The sequence below is a fragment of the Trachemys scripta genome, chromosome 15 (assembly GCF_013100865.1).
Source record: "Trachemys scripta elegans isolate TJP31775 chromosome 15, CAS_Tse_1.0, whole genome shotgun sequence".
In the NCBI taxonomy this organism is placed as follows: Eukaryota; Metazoa; Chordata; order Testudines; family Emydidae; genus Trachemys; species Trachemys scripta.
The window spans coordinates 25,685,733-25,712,844 of NC_048312.1; the positions used below are offsets into that span (position 1 = coordinate 25,685,733).

General features: G+C 46.7%; 1 protein-coding gene across 2 annotated transcripts in view; it reads left to right on the plus strand.

Moving 5' to 3' along the window:
• Window positions 1–17,770, plus strand: part of TBX5 (T-box transcription factor 5) — a 44,658-nt gene extending 26,888 nt beyond the window's left edge. Inside the window, exons 8-9 of one of the 2 annotated variants that reach the window (XM_034791082.1) lie at window positions 6,925–7,151; window positions 16,760–17,770. In XM_034791082.1, the coding sequence (XP_034646973.1) occupies window positions 6,925–7,151; window positions 16,760–17,343 (811 nt within the window). In that variant the 3' untranslated portion in view covers window positions 17,344–17,770. The remainder of the gene's footprint in view (window positions 1–6,924; window positions 7,152–16,759) is intronic. The other variant, XM_034791083.1, reaches the window with a different exon arrangement.
• Window positions 17,771–27,112: the final 9,342 nt, after the last annotated feature.

The window sequence follows — 27,112 nt, forward strand, 5'->3', positions numbered from 1 at the left end:
AACAGAGGCTAGTTTGTCTCTCCAGATGGCTTAGGATAAATGGAAGCATAAACAGTCTTTGCCTCTTCCCTGCTCCACTGAGGCATGGTTGATGTTTGTGGCCTCTAAACCAGACTTTCAAATATGGCAGCATCCAACTTGTGTGGGCGTGTATCCATGCAGTCTTCAGTGGAGGTGCATAAACTGGGCAGAGAGTCAATGGAAGGATTATAGACACCATTTAAATCTCACTTAATCCCTATTTGCAGATTTGGGCGATGCATATACCTTAGACTGGTCTTCTGTACAGCCATGAATTTAATCCACTGATGTGTGTGCATGCACATCTTGAAATCAGTTTGCCTGTGCACATTGGAGCTGCCATGCGCAGTGCCAGCCACGTGTGCGCAAAACACACACGCAGGAAAACCTGGCCCTTTGCAAGCACAACCTAGCTGACAATTCTCTGATGATGCAGGAGGCACATGGGATTGCAGCCTAGTCTCCCATAGCTGCATTGGCTCTCCACGGACATAAGTTGTTTGCCAGTAAAACAAGCAGATCAAATTCAGACACACACAGGGAGCGGGGGATGTAGAGCAAAGAGGGGTGATTTTTACAGAACCACTTTTCTGACTCTTGAAGGCGGCGATTATTATATTCTCTTTTGCCCTCCCTGTCTAGTTTGCTCAGCTCTCCATTCGCCCTTCTTTTAAATGCCTTTCTTGTTAAAATTCTAGTCCTTCCCAGGCTAATTATCTATGTTGCTGATGTAGAATTTGACCACACACACAAAAAAAGTCCACTGATAACTGAAATTCACAGCTAGGCAAAGAAAGAAAAACATGTTGCCTGAGAACTCAGAGTCCCATCTTAACGTGTATAAAACACATTCTAGTGAATGCTGCACAGAGCACGTATTTACAGCTCTGCTAAACCAACCAGCTCCAGCATACACAGAACTGGAGCTGCAGATAATTAAGTGGCATTGTTTAAAGATTTACATTTTGGAATCTCTGTTTACGGTCATTAAACCATCATCATCAGACCCCCTCTCACCCTATAATTCCCTGCAACTATGAAAGTTTGCATAGATAAAACACTTAATATAATCTCTCAATGATTAAAAAAATATCAAATTCTGCCAAGCTTATTGATAATAAATAAAACCAATATGGGCTTGTGAACTTTGCCAGCACTTTGAACTTAAAAAGGGTGGTGTCGAAGAGCGGACTTACCGCTGATGCAGCCGCTTGTGGTTCGGGATGGTGGAGTGCCTCTTTCAGCTCTAGAGCGCTCAGCTGACAGGTTGCTCCAGTCATCTCTCTTCTCATGGCTCAGCCCTCCGGCCTGGTCACATTTTAGTCCCACCCTTTCTGGGGTAACAACGTCCACAGATAATCCAATGTCCTTACGAAAGGTCTTCAGCTCTGGGCCTGACACCATCGTCTCCAGGGCTGACTAGGAGAGTCCAGGCCCTCTCCTGGCACTGGTTTCCAGTCCAGCACCCTACCAGACACCAATGTCTGCTCAGTCAGACTCTGTGCTGCAGCTTCCCTGACCTCCTTTCTACCAAAGCCTGTCAACTGGCCTTTCCCACAGCTTCTTCAAGTTAGTCCTTCTGTCAGGGCCAGGGCTCACAGGGCTGCCTGCTGGAATCCCCCAACCAAAGTTCAAATGTAACCCAACTTCTGCCCTCCTCAGGCTTGACTTCTCATCCCACTCACATTTCCCTTACTCAGCTGAACACCTCCCAGGAAGTCCAGTCCTGCACTTTTATCAGGGACCCTCAGCAGCAGAGCTTGCTCCAGGCCAGAGGCTGCTCCATGTCTCTATTTAGGAGAGGATCTCAGGGCTAACTCTCCTCCTGGGCTACCTCCTTGACACCCCCCCCCCTCTCCATGTTTCCACTTTGTAGTCCTAAAGCATGACTGGAAAATTCTTTCTTACAGCTCCCTTCTCAGCCAGGCTTCCCTTCTTTATAGCCACCACCCAGCTTCTTCCCCAGCTGGGCTTCATCTTTCATTAAGCTGAGCCCTCCCTCCAGGTGCAGCCAGGTAGCATAATTGGCCTCTCAGCCCCACATTAACCCTTTCATTGCCTGTACATCCTTTGCTGAACAGGCAATGAAACTGGAGTTGAGTCTGTTGCTCAAAACATATTGCTCAGGGCTAGCCAGGTACAATTCCCAGTGATGTCGATGGGCACTGTGACTGAGCAAGGATTCGTTCCTCTGAGCATGCAATAGATTTGACTAGAAATGGGCAAATAATTCATCACAGATCATTTATCCCCCCTCTCTCTGTCCTCCAAATGTCTCCCCTTTTCTATTCATGAGCAGAACAGCTGGTGATTTTCTCTGATTCTTTATACGCCCTATGGGTTGTTGCTGAGCAGTTTGTGGTGAGGATTTGGTATTTAAAACATCAGCTGATTTGACAGGGCACATAGGACACGTGGCGAGTTCCCTACTCTGCATCCACTGTACTTAGCCACCACATATGGGAGCTGCTTTCTAGTACTGCTAGCCAGGCTGTACAGAGACATTCCAGATCCCCACCTCCAGCGGCTGCTTTGGTGCCACTGTCTGGCAGGCAGAAGTCACTCCAGGAATCCGTCATCCCTTGACCTCCCTGCTGCTGCTGGTCAGGGGCACGGAGAAGGACCACTTCCCCCTGCCTCCCCTCTTTTCTCTCTCCTTCCCCCGCTCCCCCACTCTCTGTTAAGGGGGCAGATTTTAAAACAGCTGTGTAGGGTTTTAGCCATGCATCTCCCATTGGCTTTAAGAGAGACAGTGAGGCCTTGTGGTTAGGGCTCGGGCTCAGGGCTCGTCTCTCCAGGGTGTGAAAAAGCCACCCCCCTGAGCGATGCATTCAAGCCGGGCTAAGCCCTGGTGTAGACAACGCTAGGCTATGGAATAGTTCTTCCATCAACCTAGCTACCGCCTCTCGGGGAGTCGGATTCCCCACACCCAGGGGAGAACCCCTCCCATCAGCATAGGCAGTGTCTACCCTGAAGTTCTGCAGTGCAACAGGTGTGCTGCCATAGCAGGTTAAGTATAGATGGAGCCTGAGACACAGCAAAACCAGGCTTCCTGTGTGATTTTGAGCAAGTCATTTAACCTCTCTGGGCCTCAGCTCCCCACCAGTAAAATGGTAATAACAGAAAAGAATACTGTCTTCTGGCTATCTCTGGCTTGCTCAGACTGCAAGCTCTTTGGGGCAGGGACTGCCTCTTCCTATGTGTATGTACAATGCCTAGAAAATGGGGCCTGACCTCAATTGGGGCCCCTCAGTTCTACTGCAAAACAGTAATAAAATACAGTAACTGAACATTTACCATTAGTCCTTTCGAACGCTCTAAATAGCTTCCCTCCTTGTAAATTCTTTCCTAAACCAGCCTTTTTATATACAATGTTTAATGTGAAAAAAACGTACTACATTAACATCGTAATATAAAAGTAGAGCCCTGGCATTCTGGCTGTATGACAACAATATCCCCTTGTTGCTCAGAAGGCCGAATACACTTGCCAGTAGCATGCAGCCTTTCACGTTCCCCTGTCCCCCTTCATGCAGTTATTTTGAAAAACAAAAGTCCTACACCCAGCAATCTTTCTGTGCCAGCAATAAGTAAAACCTTGCGTTCCATTAAACCTTTGGCCTACGATTACAATTGGCTATTTTTGGAGCAGTCACTTTTCGGCACTGAAAAATGTCTAATGCATTTTTAAAGAGCAAGGGGGCAATCTCAGATGATAAATGTTCACAGTACATATCAAGTGTGCGCTGCAAACATTAATAAATGTTTCAAGACGACTGCTGCTTTAGATAGTGCCAGAGAAATCTCTTTGTGAGAACTTAGACACCGCAGGGAAGACCAAGATACAAATTTGTAGATGTCTGTCTGGATAGATGGATAGATGGGTAGATAGATAGGCAAGTTGGAAGAAGGACATTTTATATTATAGAGTTGGTCAGAAAATAGGGTTTTTTCCCATGGAAAATTTTAAGTTTTTGGCAAAAAATCAAAATAACATATATTTGAGCTGAAAACCAAAACGTTTCTGTTCTGACAAATGCCACTGAGGTGTCCCAGGGAGTTGTACTTCGAGTTCTTTCGACAGGCCAGCTTCCCTGGCCAGACTACATCTCCCCTGGGTCTCCCCTCTATGTAAAGGGAGCTGATGCCTCCTGGAAATGGCATGGCCATTGTGCATCTTCAGGAAATAAAGTCTAAGTGGGGAGCCCAACCCATAGAGGAGAATAGGAGCATGCGATACCCAAATTACAACGCCATCAGGCACTGTGGTGGCAATTCTGAATAACAACATCCTGATTTTCAGACATATGGTTTTTCTTAACAAAAAAACAAAAATCAACACTTTCAGCTGAAATCAGACACTTTTGGCAACCCCCCGATTTTCCATCCCTTCCTCTTGAAGGTAGTGGTCTATACTGTGTGTGTGTGTATATGTAACTTCTGTGTGAGTTGTGCATGTGAACAGAGAGGGGATGAGCCATTCCTACACAGACTTACTCTCTCTTCATGACAAACACCATGGAAAGTCACCCCCGTGTTCCCCAAAGCAGCCTCAGAGAGGGAAATGAAGCAATGTTGTGTTGTCCCCCCACTCCAAGCCTAGGGGAGCCCCTCCCTCCATGTGACCATGCACAAGGGGGGTCTCAGGGTATGTTGGGGCAGAGGGAAAAGGGACTGGGGATCAGGCCCTATATGCAGCATACTCTCCTCTGGATTCATTGGGAAATGCAAGCGGGAGTTAAAGTGTAAACTCCCCTTTAGCCTGGCTCCTCTGAGAGGGGGCAGACCGCTGATGTAGCATAAGCATTGGGACCCATGCTGCCAGTGGGTCGAGCACACTCCTCACTGGTAATCTGTGTAATCACCAGATGGCCTCCCATTGTAAGGGGTGCTGGATGCTTAGACTCCGGAGGATCCATCTTGTCATGTAACTAATAAACAGAGTTCTGACTGACACGTCATAGCCCTGCTCTCACTCTGGTTCCTGGAGTGCAGAGGCTGCAGCATATACAGGAGGAAAACACTCCTGGCTGCTGACGGTGCTAGAGAGGATGATATAACCCGGAGTTGGGGATCCCTGAGCTCCATGATGTTTGAGGGCCGTGGCCCCCTGCCCTCTCCAGAAGGCAAAACCCTTCCCCTGACAAGAGCATGGGGCAGAACCCGCACAAGTTGAAAGTGCATCTCTGAGCCCCTAGCAATACACAACTGCCATTGGCTTCCCTGGGAGGGAGAGGTCCTGTAAAATCAGGCCAGTGCATTCATACCACTCCCTTTCCCTCTTTCTTATCCTGTACAGCCCAGGCATATGAGAGGGGCCTCTGGCCTTCAAGCCCTTCACAGCAGCAAAGCTGGGCTCCTACTAGCCCTTCCCATGGGCTAACTCAGGGGAAGGGACCCCACCTTTGCAACGCTCTCTGCTTGGCAGACGACCAGAGCCCAAAATTTGGCCGGCTCCAGGGCACGATGCGAGACACATTTGTTTGGCTTTGAGCTCTCGGTTGACTTTTTCTCCCCATGACAGCATGGCTGCTAATGTTTCTGGCAGCAGCAGGCAGCGGTTTGGAGGAACGCTGCCTGCTGCAGGGAGTTTTCTATAATTGGCTTTGTTAAGTTTTGTAAATAAGCTCCTAGTTGCCACAGCGATGGGTTCTCTCCAAAGGGCCTGATCCTGCATAGGACGCCATCCTGCAACCAGGAGTCCCTTTCCTCACATCAAATGTCCCATTAATGCCCGAGTCCCACGGATGTGTTTGCAGAATCGGGCTCAGACTCCAGCTCGCAGACCTTAGTCACATGAGTAACCTCCATGTATACATCAGAGGTGGATACAGCAGAAGATTGGGAGACTGAAGACCTGTGTTCTATTCTGGGCTCTGCTACTTACCTGCACGGTGAACTTAAATAATTTGCTTCACCTCTCCGAGCCTCAGTTTCCCCTTCCACTCTGTGTCTGCCCTGTCTATTTAAATTGTAAATGCCTTGAGTCAGGGACTGCCTGTCATGATGTGTCAATTAAAGCCTCCTATGCCCTCACAGACAGACCATGGGGTCCTGATCTTGGCTGAGGTCTCTGGATGTGGTTGCTATACAAATAACACAGTGGGTGCAGTTGACCTCCGTGGAGCTGCTCAGTTTCTCAGAGGGTGATAATCATGCCAACCCACATTTCTAAAGTGCTTTGCGAACCATGGATGAAAAGGACTATACGGCCTGGTCCCCCGTGAGGTTTTTAGCTAGCTACAATGATGCTTCAAACCAGGTTAGCTGCAAAGGAGCAAGTCCCAGTTTACGCTGGCGCACCATGTTTACATTGGGGGTTTGCGTCGGTTCAGCTACGCTGTTGTGCCCCCAAGATTGGGGGGAATTGGTTGGGAATTGGTCCTGCGTTGAGCAGGGGGTTGGAGGAGATCCCTCCTGAGGTCCCTTCCAACCCTGAGATTCTAGGATTCTATGATGAGGCAGACCTCCGTGCTCAGCTAGATTATTTATAATTGATTATTTATTTATGGTAGCACCATTGTAGGCTGTGTGCTTTCTAGACATACTCTGCTCTGAGATCACAATCTGAGGACAGACAAACTGACGGAGGTTGGTGGAAAGGAACAGAAACAGCAATAGGCAAGCGATACATAATTCACATCCAAGTCAGCTTGATTCCCCGTAAGCAGCATGGCAGAAGTAGGTCTGGTTATTATTATACATACATAATAGCAGTCAGAGCGGGGGAGGTACACGTTTAAAGAGACCTAGAGGGAAGAAAAATAAGCAGTGCTTTGGTCCCCCGTAGCGTGTTATCCCGATAAAACACAAGTAAGGCGTAGATTCTTGGAGAGATGGTTCTATTGGAAGTTGGAGCAAATGGACGATACTAACGTGCTGCATTTTTTCACCTGTGTTTTTCAGTAAAGAGTACCCAGTGGTTCCTAGGAGCACGGTGAGACAAAAAGTGGCCTCTAATCACAGCCCTTTCAGTGGTGAGACCAGGGTTCTCTCGGCCTCCTCCAACCTAGCATCCCAGTATCAGTGCGAGAATGGGGTGTCTAGCACCTCCCAGGACCTGCTACCGCCTGCCAACCCGTACCCGATCTCCCAGGAGCACAGCCAGATCTACCACTGCACCAAGAGAAAAGGTCAGGCCCTGGCAACTTCCCCTCATCTCGCCCATTGGTTCCCCATGCAAAAATGGATGTCAAACCCATTTGGCATTCCTCACAAATACCTGATTTCCCCAGCCAGGGGTTCAAGTTAAGTCCTTTGGATGGGCAAAGGCTTGTTATTGTCAGCGTCGCCTGCGTTACACGCATTGGGCCAGATCCTCAGATGTTGTAAACCACTGACGTCAGGAGCGACGCTGAATTGCCCTGGCTGACGAGCTGCCTTGCCACTGTTAGTATCAACCGAATCGATTCAACTCGGTTCCGAAAGAGCAGCTCAGTTGAAACGCAGAGGTGGCAACACAGCTACGAGTCAAATCCACATCCAGAAAGATAGCCAGTGACTGAGATAAGGTGACTTATCTGTCTCTATAGCCTCTGAGAAGGTCTAAGGGTTCATCTAAACATGCACATACCTAGATATTCTGGGTTTCAAGTGGTGTTTGCTTAATACGGTCTTACATTTGGGTGCAATACACCCCAATGCAGACAGCCTGCATGGGGCCTATTGTCCCTTTAAGTCTTTGGTCCAGTGAATAGGGAACTGAACTGGGAATCAGGAGACCTGAGTTCTTTGCCACTGACTGCTGTGTGACCTTAGCCCAGTCCTGCCAAAGCTTTACGGGGAACCCCATATTCAGACTGAGGAGCAATTACAGACCTGAGTAATCCTGTCCAGGAGACCACCCCTCTTTAGAGCCAGACTCTGCCCTTCAGCTCACTTAAGGTATGTCTACACTACCCGCCAGATCGGCGGGCAGCGATCGATCCAGCGGGGGTCAATTTATCGCATCTAGACACGATAAATCGACCCCCGAGCGCTCTCCTGTCGACTCCTCTACTCCAGCGCTGCGAGAGGCGCAGGCGGAGTTGACGGGGGAGCAGCAGCAGTTAACTCACCCGGTGAAGACACCACGGAAAGTCGATCTAAGTACGTCGACTTCAGCAACGTTATTCACTTAGCTGAAGCTGTGTAACTTAGATCGATCCCCCCCTAGTGTCGACCAGGCCTTAGTCATGAGAAAGCTGCTACCCTTTCCCTCCCTTAGTTCGAGCCCCGCCTCCGGTGCATCTGAGCTCCGCTCCACTGCACAACTAGCGTAACCTTTGCCAGACCCTCTTCCCCCATGCTCTTTTTTTAAAACAAGAAAGCCTGAACAACAACAAACACTCACGGCAATCTTTGACTGCTGTGTGTCCCGGCCACACAAAGCAATTCATCATCGGCCTCCACATTGTAAAGTGATAAGGAATCAACAGAGGTTTCCTTCCAGTTTTGGGATTCCCGCTAAGTGGTGGCTCCATGGGTGGTTTCCCTCAATCCCCCAATTATCTCACTTCCTCTTATTGTCACAGAAGAGACGATATCTCCTCAGCAATAAGTTCACCAGCCCCTTTCGGCAGGCATGGCCCTGTGAAAGTGCAGGGGACTGGCAAAGGGAGCCCTCGTCGGCTGTCTCCTCGCTATCTCTCCAGTGGCTTGAGTGGCACAAGCAGTTAAGGGCCTTTTATCAAAGCCGCCAAATGCTTTAATCAAAGAGTGGCAGTGTCCTGTCAGATACCACCGACTTCTTCCCTGAGCCCAGAACTGTACCTCTCAGGATCCTGAATCTCTGCCTTCCTTTCTGTGCCCCCCCCCCCATGCATCTAATAAATCGAAAACAGCCACCAGGGCTTAAAGAAAAGAAACAAGAAGTTAATGGGAAACAGAGAGAGCTAACATTGCTGCCAAGTGGCTCTTTGCAAAGTGAGATTAATTAAAAAGAAAAGTAACGAAGGATGAGCAAACCAGTTGGGATAAATCAGAACCTGACCCGAGCTTTCACCTGACTCTCAGGCTGCATTTGTCACGGGTCTCTTTCCTCTAACACATAAACAAGGAACTTTATAAGAATAAGGAAAACAGTATCCCCCTAACGTGCTCTCTCTCTTCGCTTCACTGTACTTTCCCGGATCCAGCTCCTACCTGGCTTCCTGCTACAGTTTTAAGAACACAGCGCACATCGCTTCACATCTTCCCCTCCCCCCTCACTTTACTTTCTTTATAAATAACTTTTAATGAGCTTTAATACTTTACAAAAATATAAACTCCCCAGATTCATTATTAACCCAGCTCTGCTCAGCTTCTGGTCTTGAGGAGGGTTTTCTTCAATTGATTTTCTTGGATCATCAAATCCGCAGAGGCATTAACTCCTGTACGCTAGTCTCAACAGAAAGATCTCCTTTCAGCAAGGCTGTGCGGTGGGTACAATGGTTACTGGGATCACAGGGTAATTCAGCTGTGTCCAGAACTAGCTGAAGATGCTACCTGTATCTTTCTGTGCTAAACACTTTGATCAGCCTCTACCATGAAGACTGTCAGAGTGTAGCTGCAACAGTTAGTCAGGTCCAGTTTTTTTTTTCCCTTATCCATTTTTATCAGGACTGGGTCTCTTGATTTAGGCTTGGGTAAGTTTTGATCTGTATGCCAAAGGCTAACGGGGAAATCCTGAGGCATCTCACATCTCCCAGCAGCCTCTCAACCCCTTGCTAGGACAAAGCTTTGCCTCTGTGGTTAGTGTGCATTGTTCTTATCTGTTGAGCAAAGATGGACTTACCTTGGTGACTGATCTGTTTTCCCCTGTAGATGAACAGCTGGGCTAATGTGGGAACCTATTGCTGTAGAATTCTCTTAACAATCTATGCTCCTCAGAGACCACACTGAATCCTTCTGCTCGTGGGTGATGAGAGAGGAAGAAATATTTTATCCCAAAAGCTTGGACCTCAGGGCTGGGCCCCATTGAGAGAGACAATTTCTTTCAAAATGCCAAAATGAGGGGGGAAAAAAAAGCCTTTTAAGATTCCTATAGCCCATTGACTTGTGCGTCTATTCAGAAATAGAATTTCTACAAATTTAGAAAAATAACCAGTGGTTCCCAGACATGTAGGTGCCTTTTTGTCACACAGGTCAGGTGCTATTTGTTTCCAAGCCCTTCTGGATAATTATGTGGGTACAAGGGGTTCTTTGGCTTGTGCTTTTTCTGGTTATCCCAGGATTCTACCTTGTTGTTCAGCACCTGCTCTACTCTGGGCCTTCCCACCAGCATTTGGATCATCTCCTAGCATTTTGTGAAGTCCCTTAGGTACCCTTTCTAATACAACATCCTGCAAAGCCTGAAGGACTAGAGTACATGTGCCATAGATAATCAGACCTTCAGCTTTGACGAGTTCTCTTCTTATTCCATAGGAGTCACATGCTGGGTGAGGATGCTCTGACAAGTAACTGGTCTGACTGGTCATCCATATAAAATTGGATACAGTTTATAGTTGTTTATCAGTAGTTCTAAATGTCAGCGGCGAGCCTGGCAGACCACTCAAAAGGGCACCTACATGAGCTTCTATATCATATCAAGCCTCTGGAAAATCTGGGTGATCCATGGTGCTCTTAAATATCATGCCAGGGGCTTTGTTGGGGCAGTATTCTGAATAAATTTAAATCTTAAAAAATGTAGGCACCGTCTTAGGAGGTATGTCTAGGTTTTTACTGTTTTTAATAGCATGAGTGGCTTGCAGTCTGTTATAAGCTTCCTATAGATAAGAGCCTGCAAATATCTTGTGGCCCTCTTTGCATGCACATACCCTCGACAAACATTCTCTCTAGTTGGGCATACTTGGTCGCAGCATCTGAAAGTCATCTGGAATAATATGCTACAGGCTTCCAGTCATCTTGGTGTAACTGAGACCTTTGTTGTTTGTGTCTTCCGAAAGTGCCGTAGACTTGAAATGCTCATAAAATGGCAGTAGTAGAGATGAGATCAACAGAGTCTTTAGTTACTTCAGTGCATTCCTGTGCTTTATCCACACAGAGTCTGTTTAAAGTAGTTCATAAAGAGAATGGTTTTTAGATGACAGATTAGCTACTTTTAGCTCCAAATTGTTGTACCAGCAAAGTTGGAGACGATACCGTCCATGGTGGAAAGAATATGACTTTCTCTCCTTACTGCTTCACCGAGCCTCAGTAGGTCTTCACAGATATGGAAATGCCCATTTTTCTCGTAACAGGCACCATTAGGGCACACGCCTCTGTCAATTCAGTACCGCACTGTTATACCATTCTTTTTCGTCCTACCCATGTCTTCCTTCACTTTGGGAAGCAGCAGGATTGTTGTCTTCTCTGCATACTGGACAGATAAGCTACAGCCCTGTTTTTCAATAGAATCCGCACAACTTCTCCTTTAAGTTTTTTTTTTTTTTTTGCCATACACCATCCCAGTTTCTGAGAGTTTTAGGAGGCCCAATTCAGTGGCTGTTGTTCAGTCTAAGGGGTTACTTATGGTTATCCTATTGACACCAAAGGTACCAAATGCATCCTCCCTGCCTTTGTAGCAAACAAGGGTTTTGACCCGACCCTGCGAATGTATTTGTCTCCATAGGATATTGAACCCCCATCCTGGGATGCTCCAACTTTGGGCTCCCTCCTTCAAAGTCTTCATACAAATTGCAGCCATTTCTGCCTTGGAATCGATTTTGAGTTGCACAGCAGTATTGCAGACCTTGACATGGTTGGACCAGTGGATTTATACGAGCTGAACAATTGGCTCGAAGTCCATTCGTGAGTCCTTTCTTTGGACCCATGTCCCAGGATACAGGCATCATTCACCCTTGCTTAGGTGATTTTAAAAATGGTCCTTCCCTTTTCCTCCCAGGAATTGTTTTCTTCGCTACTTCTTGTTGGCCTTATAACTTTCGGCTTGTTATTCAAACCCAGGGAGGGTAAACTAGATTGAGTACAATAATAACAACAAAAAGCATTCAAGCCTTCAGCATAAACTCAAATTGAGCCCACCTGTGTGGGTTTTTTTTTTTTTTTTTTGAGCCTGATGAATGTGGACAAACTTTTTCTATAAACAAAAACAGGGCCCAATTCTTTGTTGCCTTGAGTCTAGTGGACCGGATCCTCAGTGACTTGAAAGGAGAAACCCTGAGGATCTGACCCACAAGATACAAAGCCGCCCATATAGTTTACATTTTTGTACCTGATTCTGGATGGGACCAGTGGTAGAAACGTGCAAATTCCATTTAAAAAGCTCTTCTTGTGGTATTTACGACCCAGCTGGAAGTCGTAAATACGGAAAATCTTGGGTCCAATTATGCTCAAATCCTTTCAATAAAAGGAGCACCAAATTCCTTGTGAGGAAGCCAGTTCTCACGAAGTTTCCAGCTAATTTAGCCGTCTCCGTTTTGCTTGGATACACTTTGGAGAAGCTTTGCCCAAACTTTGACTGCTTCTCCACACTCAGCAGAACCCTCAGACCTTTGAGCTTTGCCCATCATAATAGACTGATCTGGTGAGATGATTAGCAGCCTCAGCTCCCAGTGATGGTAGCCAGAGGTCAGGGTGCTTGTCACCTTGCAGGACTGGGCCCTGCAAGAATGAATACATTAGAAAGCTATCAGGTTATTAACATCAAGGAAAAATCACACAAGACCAGTTCCTCAGCTGATGTAAATCGGCCCACTTCCACTGGAGACAATGCTCAAGATTATCTGCTACGTTCACTGTAGGCTGGGAAGTGGGGGAGCAGTCTGGAGGAGGATTATGGCCCTTGGATTCTGTGTCCTGGCCCCCGAACAGTTTAGAGGTGTCTTGGGGTTGCTCTAAACTGTGCTAGATAGCAATGGCTTCGTAGGATCCATTTGCCAGCTGTAGGGAGGGAGGCACAGGAATCTGATCTGTCAGCTCTGTGCCTGCTCAGGACTCCATGCCAGGTGTGCTCCCAGCTGGGGAGCTCTGGGAAGAGTGGAAAGAGAGCAAAGCAGACCAGAGAATCTGGCCCCATGGAACTTTGCCAGTTTACACCAGCTGAGGAACTGGCTTCTGCATTGCACAATGGCAACTATTTTCAAGATGAACCAGCATTTTATTCCTCACTGAAGAACTTGTTCAGAGGATGAGCAGGGGTGGGGGTTGGGAAGATGGACCAAAGGACAGACTGAGAGCAGTTAGGATAAACTGTAGAATTCTTTTGTGGGGGGCTGGTATCAGACTTTTGGGGAAACTGAAGTGTGGAAGTAAAGAGCCTGTTTCTCAACTGATGTCAAGAGAATTCATAGGCACCATGCCAGCTTACATCAGCTGAGGATCTGACCTATAACGTCCTGATTTTACAAAATGAAAGTCAGGTTTATTTTTTCTCTGCACCTGACAGTAAATCTGGAAAAGGGTATATAACTTGGAGAGGTTTGCCTGGTTCTGCTGTGGAAGGGAGAAGAATGTCCTGACTAAATGGAAAAATCAACAACCTACGGTTGTAACTCAAGCAAATTCTTAGTACAATGAAAAAACGCAAAGTTCAACTATTTTTTAAAAAGGAAAATAAACAGTAAAACCCAGGGCTGCTGTTTCCCAGTGCCAGCAAGCATGGCTGGGGCTGCGTTACAGCTTAATGATGAAAAATTTATTAGCAGAACAATGCTTCATTTTACAAGACGTTTTTCAGCCCTAGTGTTCTTATTATTCAGTAGTGGCTCTTGGGACCGGAATTTTGAAATATTCAGGAGGGTTAGACAGGATGTTACTCTAAATCCATCTCCTGATATAGGCCCAGATTCAGCAAAGCACAAAAGCATGTGTTTAGCTTTAAGTTTGTTCTTAAATCTCATTGACTTCAAAAGGACTTAAATTTATGTGCTTTGCTGGATTAGGGCTATCATGTCCATGATTCCCTGACACTAGGTAAGCTTTATTCTAGTACTAATTTAATATTAATCTAGTACTTGTGAGGTAACTCCCTTCTTTTCATGTGTCAGTATATTTATGCCTGCATCTGTTAATTTTCACTCCATGCATCTGAAGAAGTGGGGTTTTTTACCCACAAAAGCTTATGCCCAAATAAGTCTGTTAGCCTTTAAGGTGCCACCGGGCTCCTCGTTGTTTTTCTAATACTACTGAGATCCATCAGATCAATGATAATGAGAATAATGCATGTTTATACCCAAGTAATAATTGTTTAACTGCTTTTAAAAAGTCCCCAAATTTCGCTCCAAAATTGTGCTGTTCTCTTCTACTCTCAGATTTAAGTGCAGCTGAAAGTGTACAATATCCACTGATTGTCAGTGTCAACTATCTATAGCTGTATCTATAGCTAGAGATTCAGATTTCTGGTGTTTGCTTAAAATGTGGATTTCAGTGTTGTAAAATGGGATTGCAATCCTCCAGAAATGAATTTGGCCCCAGGTACATGAATTTGGATATACAGGCAATTGTTAAGTATCCCAATTTTCAAAGCAGTGAGCTATGGGCAAGCCTGTAAAAGTGTGTTTCATTGGTTGCACCAACAAGATCCTACATTTGCATGTTTTCCTCATGTCTCAATTTTTCTCTGTGGGATGGGTACGGCGGCAAGAGAACATCAGCCACAATGTAGCATGGCCAGGGATTCCCATGATGCACTGTGGTGTCCCAGCAAGAGGGGAGCCCATGGTGCATCATGGGAGATGTAGTCTGACAGCACATGCAAATACTAGGTTTTGCAGGCAACCAGGGTGCCTGGGGATTTTTGCAGGCACATTATGTGCAGACTTGTATTTGCAGGAGAGCACACACTTGCAGAGATGATAGTTGCACGTGCATTTTGAAGGTAATGTGTGTGTACACATATTTTGGTGGGTACACGTTCACTCTTCACTACAACTGGTCTGGCAATGTTCATTCCTGCCCCTTCCCTTCCCTTCTCCCCCTCCCTCCATCCCCATGACAATTTTGACTTTTTGGCAAAACAATAATCCAACCCCCAAATTTTTAGGCCCAAACCTGAACATTTTTATTTGAAAAAATGTTGCTGTGGTTCTTCATGGGAGTTGCAGTTTGAGTGCCTCATGCCCTGATTCTCCTCTATGGAATTGGATATCAGGCCAGATTACAACTCCCATGATGCACCATGGTCTCCCCCTCCTGCTGGGCCACTGCAGTGGATCAAGGGAGTCTCTGGCCACTCTAAATCATGGGAAATGTAGTCTTGCTGTGTAACCTAGTCCATGGAGGAGAATAGGGTCCTGAGGAACCCAAAATACAACTCCTGTGAGGCACTGTGGGGACAATTCCAAATAGAATTTTTTCAATTTTGAGCCAAAACCTGCAAACTTTTCTACTCTGAGGTGCTTCATTTTTCAATGAGAATTCAATTTTTGTGTGTGAAAAGCTGACTCTTTGACAGAAAACTGGGGTTTCAATAAACTATTTAGATGGAAAGTTTTTGACCAGCCCTCATGTTTGCATCCTTCTCTGAAAACTCAGCGTCAGAAGTCCACTTTTCTAGATATTTTCTAGACTTTCTTTAGAGCATGGTGAGTTCTCCATCACTTGAAGTCTTTAATTTAAGAATGGATGTCTTTCTAAAAGAGATGCTAAAGCTCAACTATCGCTCAACCAGACGTTATAGGCTAGGACATAGTCTAGAGCATCACAATGGTCCCATCTGGCATTAAAAATATGGGTGAAATCCTTTCTCATAGAAAGCAATGGGAATTTTGCCCCTGGTTTCAGTGGAGCCAGGATTTCAATCTATGACTAAATACATATTTATTTGAGATTTGCATCTCAGCTGTTTCTCTTATTCCTCTTGCTGCTACGAACTCAACTACTGATGCTGCAGAAACCAAAGACGGCCCTGGAAAAAGCTCTTTCTGATTTAGTGGTGATTGCTTTTGTCACACTTGATTTAGGGGTGTAAACCCTGAAATTAGATGTTTCCGATCAGGCCACAGTAATATAATCCAGGGTGGGTTTATGGTAAGCTCCATATTTATAGCTGAAGTATATCATTATGTATTATTTGGATTACAATAGCACCCAGAAGCCCCAGCTATGATCAGAAGTCCATTGTGCTAGGCATTGTACATATACATAGCAAGAGACGGTCTCTGGATCGAAGGGCTTGCAGTCTAAACAGAGAAGACCGAGAAAAGGTGGGAAGGGAAACAGAGGCACAGATGTGCCATGACTTACCAAGGGTCACACAAGGGGTCAATGGCAGAGCCAAGTGATATAAGCCAGGTCTCCCAGTCCTAGGCTAATGAACTATCCATTGGACCATACTGTCTCTCATCACATAAACTTGGACCCTAACAATAAATATTTCCCATGCTTATTTCTAAAGGATTTCCCTGAGACGAAGGTTAAGGTGACCTGTAGGCACTTCATGTGGAAAACCTAACATAGCACAGAATTTTGTTACCTGTTGCTAAATTCTGTCCTGGCTGTTCTCTGGTTATCTTGTAGCCTGTTTTCCTTTCTAGAATACGAAGCAGGGATCTGGGAGGTCTGGAGACCTGGGGTCGAATGCTATTTTTGGTTTTACCAATGTAAATCTGGGTCAGCTCCATGGAATGGCTGCAGTTTTACAGCAGTGCCTCTGAGAGCAGAATTTGACCCAGTTGTGTGTAACTGTGGGCAAGTCACCTTGCTGTGCCTCAGTTTCTCCTCTGAAAAAACGGGGATAATGATGTTACTGACCCATCCTTGTAAAGCACTTTAAGATCCTAGGATGGGAGGCTCAACATAGGCCAACATGTTCTTATTGATAACTATGCATTTTATTTCTCAGCAGATGAGGAATGTTCCACCACGGAGCATCCGTACAAGAAACCCTACATGGAAACCTCACCAGCAGACGAGGATCCCTTCTACAGGTCCAGTTACTCCCAGCAGCAAGGACTGAATACCTCGTACAGGACTGAAACTGCTCAGCGCCAAGCTTGTATGTATGCCAGCTCTGCTCCCCCCACGGACCCTGTGCCCAGCCTGGAAGACATTAGCTGTAATACGTGGCCGACCGTGCCATCTTACAGCAGTTGCACAGTGACTGCCATGCAGCCTATGGACAGATTACCCTACCAGCATTTCTCTGCCCATTTCACCTCTGGTCCTCTTATGCCCCGTCTCACTGGTGTGGCCAATCATACATCACCACAAATAGGGGACACACACAGCATGTTCCAGCACCAAACATCTGTCTCTCACCAGCCCATCATCCGGCAGTGTGGACCTCAAACGGGCATCCAGTCTCCTCCCAGCATACAGCCAGCAGAATTCCTTTATTCCCATGGGGTGCCCAGAACCCTTTCACCTCACCAGTACCACTCTGTTCATGGGGTGGGCATGGTGCCAGAGTGGAGCGAGAACAGCTAACAAGGCAATAAGGGAAATGCAAGAAATCTAGCCATGAAAAATTGAAAACAAACAAACAAGAATATTCTGCAAGACTCCTTTAACTGAATGTTCACAGTTAGGATGCGAGAGATGGACACTGATCCGATCAGCTGTTTGAAACCACAGATTAAATAATAATTCATTGTGACTTTTTTCTATTATTTTGTTCCAAAAGAAAATCGACAAAACAGCACACTCCCCCCGCCATTCCCTTCTCCAGACACTTGCACAAATTTTGTGTTATTGCTGCACAAAACTTGTGTCCTCATTCCTTCTGGTTTTCAAGTGAACACACAACTCCTGCTGCCTTTAACACAATCAGAGTGCTTGGATGAAAACAACTAGGATGTTACTTTTTTTTTTTGATGTTGACATTGTTATATAATAAATAATAATAATATATATATATATTCTTGCAATTATCTCAAAAAGACACTGTCCCTTTTTAAAGAGGCCTAAAAAGGGTGGATTTCAGTGCGTGTTATTTTTGTTTTAAACAAAAACAAATGACACCCCCACAAATCAGAAAAGTAGGTATCTACCTCTGCCATGTGTTGTTTCATGATTGCAATTACTCACTGCATTGTGCTGTGTTTCAATATAAATGCGACATGCCTGAAATTTGTCTCCAAAAGAAGAAGTCTAGTAAAATAATTTCCTTGCCAAGCCGGGCTCTGTATTTCTCTCTTTCTTCTTCCCTTCACATCTCTCTTTCTTCCTCTTTACCTGACTGTCTCTTATTTAACCCCTACGTCCTGGGTTAGCTTAAAAACTTGAAAGCCAGGTTGGTCTTCAGGAGAACTCTTAACCAGGGCTGCCGAAAGTGGGTTCGGGCCCCGGTGAAAATTTTTTTTCGGGCCCCCCAGCAAGGGCGGACCGGCTAAACAGGGCCGACGAAGGGGGTGGGGGGGAAGCCGGGCCCCGGGCCCCCTTCCGGACCACTGGGCCCCGGTAATTTGTACCGGCTTTCCCCCCCTCTCGTCGGCCCTGCTTTTAACAGCAACAAGAAAACAAGGCCTTGAGCCAACCAGGGAGTTGCAGACAGCAAAAGAAATTAAAAAAAACCTGCATTCTTAAAGAATGGTGAAAATGTAAATGTGTAAAATCATCTCTTTCTTTTCAGTCTTTATTTTTCTTCAAAAATCAAAGGAAGAAAAGAAAAATGAACACTAGTTCACATAGGTTAAATGAGACACTGAACAAAACATGTTTTAAAAGTGCAGCAAACACAGGGGTGGCAGGGAAGCAGAAAATGTGTATAAATAAAAACTTTTATTGCAGGGTTCTTCAGATGTAATATTTTACTGGTACTATTTATTTATAAACAGGAGTGCTAATAAGTACTAACAGGTAATAAAACCAGCAACGGAGCTGGTTGAGAGTTTTTTATTTTATTGATACTCGAATTCAAGTATGGTTTCTTTTCTTCCCCACCCCCCCAACCTCTGCTATATATATATATATTAATTAAAAGTGACCCTAATTAAGAGACCAGGGTATACGTGATTATGAAGGGGAATGAGGATGTGGGTGAATGTGTGTGAGTGTCGGTGTGTATGTGGGACAGTCTATAGAAATGTGACCACATCTATGTTGCTAAGAAAAAGAAAATCCCTACTAACTAGTTGTACCATATTCTTGTGTGCCAATTTATGTCTAATAAATACCAGGTGCTATGAATATAAGGTACCCAGACACCCATTTTCTGTTCTTTCTAGCAAACAACCACAAGCTAAATTATTATTATTTATTTGTATTTTGCTATCATCTATAGGCTCTGGAAGAGATTGAGACACCATTTTGCTGCACATACGTATAGTAAAAGACACTTCCTGCCCCAAAGAGCCTACAATCTAAACAGGCACAGGGTGGTACAAAGGAAATATTCATCCCCATTTTGCAGATGGGAAACTGAGGCATAGAGAGGTTAAGTAACTTGTACTAGGTCACAGAAGGAGTCTGAGGTTTAGCCAGGAATTTAACCCAGAGCTTTCAAGTTCCATTTCTATGTCTGAAGCACAAAACCATGCTTCCTTCCAAAATATAAAAGGGGTTTTAATAACAAGTAATGTTTGGTTTAATATTCTTTTATTTTGCTTATCCTTCTTCATGTTCTTCCCTCTTGCCATTCAATATCCAACCTATAACCTACCCTTAGCATCACACTGGTGGAGGGCCAGTGGCGAATAGCCGTCCAGCGGCTAGATTTCACCAGCTTTACTCTGCAAATAGTCTACTGAAGTCAGCAGGAGTAGGCCTGGAACCAGGTGCTGCTCAACATGAGAAAAGTTGGCAGACTTTGGCCCATTGAGGTTTATGAGGCTGCAGCGTGCTCTCACTGAAGAAATGGCAGAAGCACCATCTCTTAAAGGAGATGTAAACTAGCACTAGAAAATATTTTGTAAGGAGCAAACTGGAAATGCCTCCCTCAGTGGAGATGGACTGAAATGACCTAAAAGTTCTTCTCCGTCTCTAACTGAGATGGGTCTCATTCTGCTCCTATTAACAGCAGTGGAAAGGCTCCCTTTAACTTCAATGGAAGACGGCCCACTGAGTCTCTGACTCCTTGGAAAAGAGCCTGAACTGGATGGCTGTGTTCACCTGGAACTGTCTCCCAGCGCTGCTCCTTTCTAGGCCTCAGTCCTGTAGTTGCGCCTCGCTGAGTCCTTTTTACTCACAAAAATTGACCCATGTGCAGAGGGACAAAACAAGACCTACTGCTCACTTGAACCTTCTTCTGAGGGCTTGATGGGATTTAAAGTTATATACAAAGGCCTTTGCTGGTCTTCATAGCAGTGAATCTCCCCATGGGAATTACTCAATTTTTACACTACTTCATAAAACCTGTGCTAGACCTCCAGAATACTCAGCACCTAGATAGTCCAAGATAAATTACTAATTAAATTGCATCTGCAAGAGCATTAGGGAAAATAAACCCACATTGGTTAATTATTTCTCATGCTTCAGAAGAGAAGTCTTAGGTTTTGATTTGACTAATTTCCTTCCTTGGTTTGTTTATCCTTGTTTTCCTTAATGGAAAAAACTGAAATCCCTTCCTGGATTCTGGGAAGTTGAGACAGAGTTGGCGACAGTGCCTTATATATTATTTATTTGAATTATGGTAACTCCCAGAGGCCACAATCAAAATCAGGGCCTGCTTGTGCTAGGTACTGTACAAACACAGGGAGAGAGAGACGGCCTCTGCCCCAAGGCACTTGCAATCTAAATGGCCAAGACAGCCAATGGTGGGACAGGAAAGAAGAGGTGGCTTGACTTGCTCAAGGGCGCACAGCTTGCTGTCAGAGCCAAGAAGGTCTCTCAGATCTGCTGGCTCTTGGCCTACTGCCCCTCCTTAAGGAAAAGCGCTAGATTCCGAAAGGGGACAGAGCATTTCGACGTCTAACTCCCTAGGCACCCTGCTGCCCCGTGGTATTCAGATCCCAGAGTTAGGGGCCTGGGCACTTTGCCTAAGAAAGGGATTCCCAGAAGTCACAAGCTGAGCAGTGAGCTACCTAAGCTAGCCAAGAGCGAAATGCAGAGGAAAGGGGCAAGTGCCCAGATCCTCAAAGATACATAAGCACCCAATGGCCATTGATCTAGGCCTCAGGTGCCTTACTGACAGGCCAAAAAAAAGTGCCCACCTCCACCGGAATCCCCTTCTTGGAGCAAAAACACCACAGAGAGACCCCTCCTCATTACAAACAAGAACCCAGTGGTTAGAATACCCCCTGGGGGGCAGGAGACCTGTTCGCAAATCCCTCTCCTGCCTGATTTGGAGCAGGGGCTTGAACTCCCATATTGCACGGAAGTGCCCGAACCTCCAGGAGACTGGCTAGTGTGTGTGTGTGTGTGTGTGTGTATGTTTTCTCCTGTTGAAACTGTGTCCCACTTTGTGTTAAATATTCATTAGGCCAGAGAATGTGAGATTGCCCCTGGTGATTAGGGTGGGGAGGGTGTGCTCTGGGAATATGTGCAGGATTGGGCCTTGCAGGAGAGATAGACGAGGGAATGCCTCGCATGAGAATCCCGTCAGGATTTAGGCATAAGCTCAGATGCCAAGCAGCATGGTAACTGTGGGATGGATCAGGACTTAGGCAGCTTGGTGCATGGCTCCTGGCAGAAAGTTAAGCACCTATGGGGATTTAGGCCCCTTCAGGGTTCGGCAGCAGCTGCAGGGTGGTTTTGTGAATGCCAGTGGCACCTAAACATTGAACTAAGATAGCTAAAGAGGCAATTCGGTGACTAAGTTCCTTTGCAAATCTGGCCACAGGCCACAGTTTTCATACTTAATGCCCTCCTGGCTGAGACTAAGGCCGTGTCTACACTAGCACTTATGTCGGCAAATCTTTTGTTGCTCATGGGTCTGAAAAAAACCACTCCCCGTAGCGACATAACTTCTGCTGGCATTAGCGCTTACGTGCACAGCACTATGTCGGCGCGAGACGCTCGCCCGCCGACATAGCTACCGCCGCTCGTTGAGCTGGTTTTATGATGTCAATGGGAGTGCTCTTGCCCGTCGGCATAGCGTGGCTACATGAGCACTCTTACAGCGGCGCCGCTGTACCAGTACGGTGGTGCTGCTGTTAGCTTGTAAGTGTAGACATGGCCTAACACTGCTGTTAGCTTGTAAGTGTAGACATGGCCTAACACTGCTATGTGGATCTTTAAATATATGGATAGTTTCTCTTATGTTGCCATATTTTATTACGGATTCCCCTAAATCTCCCTTGATTTATATTCTTGAAGGGCTTAAACTACAGCAGGGACGTTTGATAGTAAATGTTAGGAAAATCTGCAGAGGAACAATTTAGGCCATTGAAAAAAGCAGCCAAAGGAGGATGTGGAAATCATCATCTCCAAGGCTAGATTAGATATTCTGCAACTGAGGACGCTTGGGCATAATGAAACTCCTCCTGCTTTGGGGCAGGGGACGGACTAGATGCCCCAGCAGATGGCCATTCCAGCCCAAATGGTTCTATGATTCGCTACATGAGGGTTAAAGTCTCTGAGAAGAGATCAGACAGGCCAACGCTGGCAGAGTGAGGTGGAGAGGGGGGGAATGAATGGCATAAATAAAACTAGACAAAAGTGGAAGTGAAGTAGTGACCTAGACAGTGCAGAGTGCTCACCCCTGAGCCTTGCAATCCTGGACTGTCTTCCAAGCTGGCTCAGCCACAATGGAATGAATTTGATAGAATCATAGAATATCAGAGTTGGAAGGGACCTCAAGAGGTCATCTAGTCCAACCCCCTGCTCAAAGCAGGACCAATTCCCAGCTAAATCATCCCAGCCAGGGCTTTGTCAAGCCGGGCCTTAAAAACCTCCAAGGAAGGAGACTTCACCACCTCCCTAGGTAACGCATTCCAGTGTTTCACCACCCTCCTAGTGAAATAGTTTTTCCTGATATCCAACCTGGACCTCCCCCACTGCAACTTGAGACCATTGCTCCTTGTTCTGTCATCTGCCACCACTGAGAACAGCCGAGCTCCATCCTCTTTGGAACCCCCCTTCAGGTAGTTGAAGGCTGCTATCAAATCCCCCCTCATTCTTCTCTTCTGGAGACTAAACAATCCCAGTTCTCTCAGCCTCTCCTCATAAGTCATGTGCTCCAAACCCCTAATCATTTTTGTTGCCCTCCGCTGGACTCTTTCCAATTTTTCCACATCCTTCTTGTAGTGTGGGGCCCAAAACTGGACACAGTATTCCAGATGAGGCCTCACCAATGTCGAATAAAGGGGAACGATCACGTTCCTCGATCTGCTGGCAATGCCCCTACTTATACAGCCCAAAATGCCGTTAGCCTTCTTGGCAACAAGAGCACACTGTTGACTCATATCCAGCTTCTCGTCCACTGTGACCCCTAGGTCCTTTTCAGCAGAACTGCTACCTAGCCATTCGGTCCCTAGTCTGTAGCAGTGCATGGGATTCTTCCGTCCTAAGTGCAGGACTCTGCACTTGTCCTTGTTGAACCTCATCAGGTTTTTTCCTGCCCAATCCTCTAATTTGTCTAGGTCCCTCTGTATCCGATCCCTACCCTCTAGTGTATCTACCACGCCTCCTAGTTTAGTGTCATCTGCAAACTTGCTGAGAGTGCAGTCCACACCATCCTCCAGATCATTAATAAAGATATTAAACAAAACCGGCCCCAGGACCGACCCTTGGGGCACTCCACTTGAAACCGGCTGCCAACTAGACATGGAGCCATTGATCACTACCCGTTGAGCCCGACGATCTAGCCAGCTTTCTATCCACCTTACAGTCCATTCATCCAGCCCATACTTCTTTAACTTGGTGGCAAGAATACTGTGGGAGACAGTATCAAAAGCTTTGCTAAAGTCAAGAAATAACACATCCACTGCTTTCCCCTCATCCACAGAGCCAGTTATCTCATCATAGAAGGCAATTAGGTTAGTCAGGCACGATAGTCTCAAGCGCATCCCCAGCTCACACCATATTGGCTTTTGGAAAATGATGAAAGCTGGAACTTGCAAAGGGTCATAAGAGCATTAGACGCCCAGTTCCCCCTGAGATACACTGGGAGCTGGGTTTCACTCTTTCGAAAAGATAAACAATAAATGGTAATCTAATCCATAGTTTTCAATGACCCATCGGGTCCAGCTAGCAAAGTCAAGAACAGAGCCAAGCCTGGCCCATCCCCTTGAAGGAGGGTATCACCCCACTTGACAGATGAAGACCCTAAGGCACAGAGAAGTTCAATGGCTCAATCAAGGTCACAGGAAGTCAGCATCACAACCAAACATAAAACCCAGGACTCCGGACTCCAAGCCCGGCACCTTCACCACAACACCGTCCCCTTCGCTGGCATTTCTGGAGTGAGCAATCTGCACACGTGAGCGGCCGGGAAATGAACCTGGTGCCTTACCACTGGGTATAAACCAGTGCTTTCTATGTTCATCTTGATCAATACATGCATTCTGCTCTACCCTGTAACTGGAAAAATGTGTCTTTAAACATTGCCCGAGCTGTGGTCGTGAGCCTTCTGTTTTTGCAGCTGCCTTCCTGGGCTAAAATATTCCCTGCGTATCACACAATTTCTGCCTGCAGGGGCTGCGGAGGCACAGAGGGGGCAAACACAGGTCTCTTTGTTTGCTTACACCAGCCTCCTTTCAAACGTCAAATGCCAATAGCTACAGCTCCGTAGCTGTGGTGCAGGTCTCCTTTCCCTGGGCTATCTGCTGGAGGTGGCAGCTCTAAGAACACGAGTGACTTTCTTTACTTCATTCCTGCAATGAACACAAAAGCAAGGCATCTTGCACTTGTCTTTGATGGAATGCAAAATACTGGAGTTCTCTCTCAGAGTTGCCGACTCTCACTATTTCATCGCAAGTCTCAGGATATTTGGCATTTTACTTAAAGACCCAGCTCCTGGAAGCCTGTGATAAGGTGAGAATCTCATCTGCTCTTTTTCTCTAAAGAAAGTACGTTTCTAGCCTTCATGACTGTGGAGTAAAGCCTGAAAATGCAACCTGAGTGCCGAAAAGCCAGAAGTCAAAGAAAGAGAACCCCGATAAGTTATTAAAAAAAAAATCTTGTGATTTTTAAACCAATCTCAGGTTTTGTTTTGGAGGGCTTTTTGGTGGGGGGTGAAGGGTGAAGGGTGGCTGACTCCTGAGCTTTGAATGTTTGGGTTTGGCAATACTGAATCTATATACAGACAATCCTGGGACACAGAGTTTGTTTCTGGACTTTTCCAACATTCAGGGATGCAAATTGAAATCTGAACTTAGGTCCAAATTTGAACTTCCATAAACTCTGGGATTGTTTGGATTTTGTGTTGCAATCTGACCCTTTAGAAAGATGGGTTCAGAGCTAGATCTGAACATCCCTAAATTTACAAGGGGGACTTGGACAATGTGTTCTGGTTTGAGCCGACTTCTGAGTTTGGCTCCATATCAGCAAGGCACTTAACAATGTGGTTAGGGCCCACCAAATTCATGGCCATGAAAAATGTGTCATGGACCGTGAAATCTGATCTTTTGTGTGCTTTTACCCTATACTATACAGATTTCAAGGGGGAGATCAGCTTTTCTCAAATTGGGGATCCTTACCCAAAAGGGAGTTGCGGGGGGCTGTAGGGTGACTAGAGGTCCCGATAAAATCGGGACTGTCCTGATATTTAGTTGTTTGACCGATATATGGTCAGGACGCCATTTGTCCTGATATTTTGGCTCGGGGCTGGAGGAGTACACTGGTGAGCACCCACCTGGGGTCCCAGCAGTGGGGCTCCCAGGAAACAGCGGGCAGCAGGACCCTGCAGCCCCTAGGCACAGGGGTGGCGGGGGGGGGGGAGGGGAGTATCTCTGTGTGCTGCACCTACCACAAGCGCTGGCTCCCTCATGGCCAATGGGAGCTGCGGGCACGGACAGGGCGCAGACCCCCCCTGGCTGCCCCTGACCTTGGGGTGCTGCGTGCTACTCACGCCCCCAAGTAAGTCCCGCCCCCACAGCTTCCAGCCAATGGCAGATGGAGCCAGTGCTTGTGGTAGGCGCAGCACGTGGAGTGGAGACCCCGCTGGCCCCTGCTGACCTTAGGAGCCAGAAGAACCTGCCGGGTGCTTCCCAGTGGGTGGGAACCATCCCCCAGGTAAGCAGCAGGGCTGCGGCTGGGTCCCTGTGCCTGTGGCTTGCAGCGGGACTGCAGGCGGGAGCTGGGGTCATGTGCTTGTGGTGGGGGCTGGAGCCATGTGCCCCCAACCCGTGGTTTACAGCAGGGCTGGTGGGGGCGTCAGCCCGTGACCTGCAGGGGGGCTGCGTCCGGAGCCGGGGCCATGCGCCCCCAACCCGTGGCTTACAGCAGGGCTGGAGTGGGGGCATCAGCCCGTGACCCGCAGGGGGGCTGCGTCCGGAGCCGGGGCCATTCGCCCCCAACCCGTGGCTTACAGCAGGGCTGGAGTGGGGGCGTGAGCCCGTGACCTGCAGCGGAGCTGCGTCCAGAGCATGTGCCCCCGACCTGTGGCTTCCTCAGGCTTTGTATCCCCCTTCCCCCATGGTTCTAGTGGGGTGGGATGAGCCTGTGACTGCTCCCCCCCATGTGTCCCGATATTTTGTTCTTGTCACCTGGTCACCCTAGGGCTGCAAGGTTATTTTAGGGGGGGATCACAGCATTGCCACCCTTACTTCTGCGCCGCCTTCGGGACTGGGCAGTCAGAGAGCGACGGCAGTTGGCCGGGCACCCAGTTCTGAAGGCAGCGCCCCGCCAGCAGCAGTGCAGAAGTAAGGGTGGCAATACTGCAACCCCCCCTAAAATAATCTTGCAACCCCCCCCCCAACTCCTTTTTGGTCAGGACCCCTACAATTACAACACCGTGAAATTTCAGATTTAAATAGCTGAAATCATGATAGTTATGATTTTTTAAATCCTATGACTGTGAAATTGCCCCAAATGGACCATGGAATTTGGTAGGGCCCTAAACATGGTTCACTTTAAATTAAATAGGACTACTCAGGTGCTTAAGCAGTGTTTCAGAAATGGAGCCTTTATCATCCCAGATCATAACATCATAATCGTTAGCATTTACCATACAGAACCGTCATTTTCCAAGTTGCTCATTAATTGGGGGTTTCAGTTTGTGTGGTGCCCAACTTCAGACACCTGAAGGCTGATTTCCATAGGTGCTAAACACCTGATCCTCTCAATCATTTCAATTGGAATCAAAGACTTAAAGCATTAGCTACAACATGGCTTGTGGAAGATACGGACATTCTGATTCTTATTTTACAAATGGGGA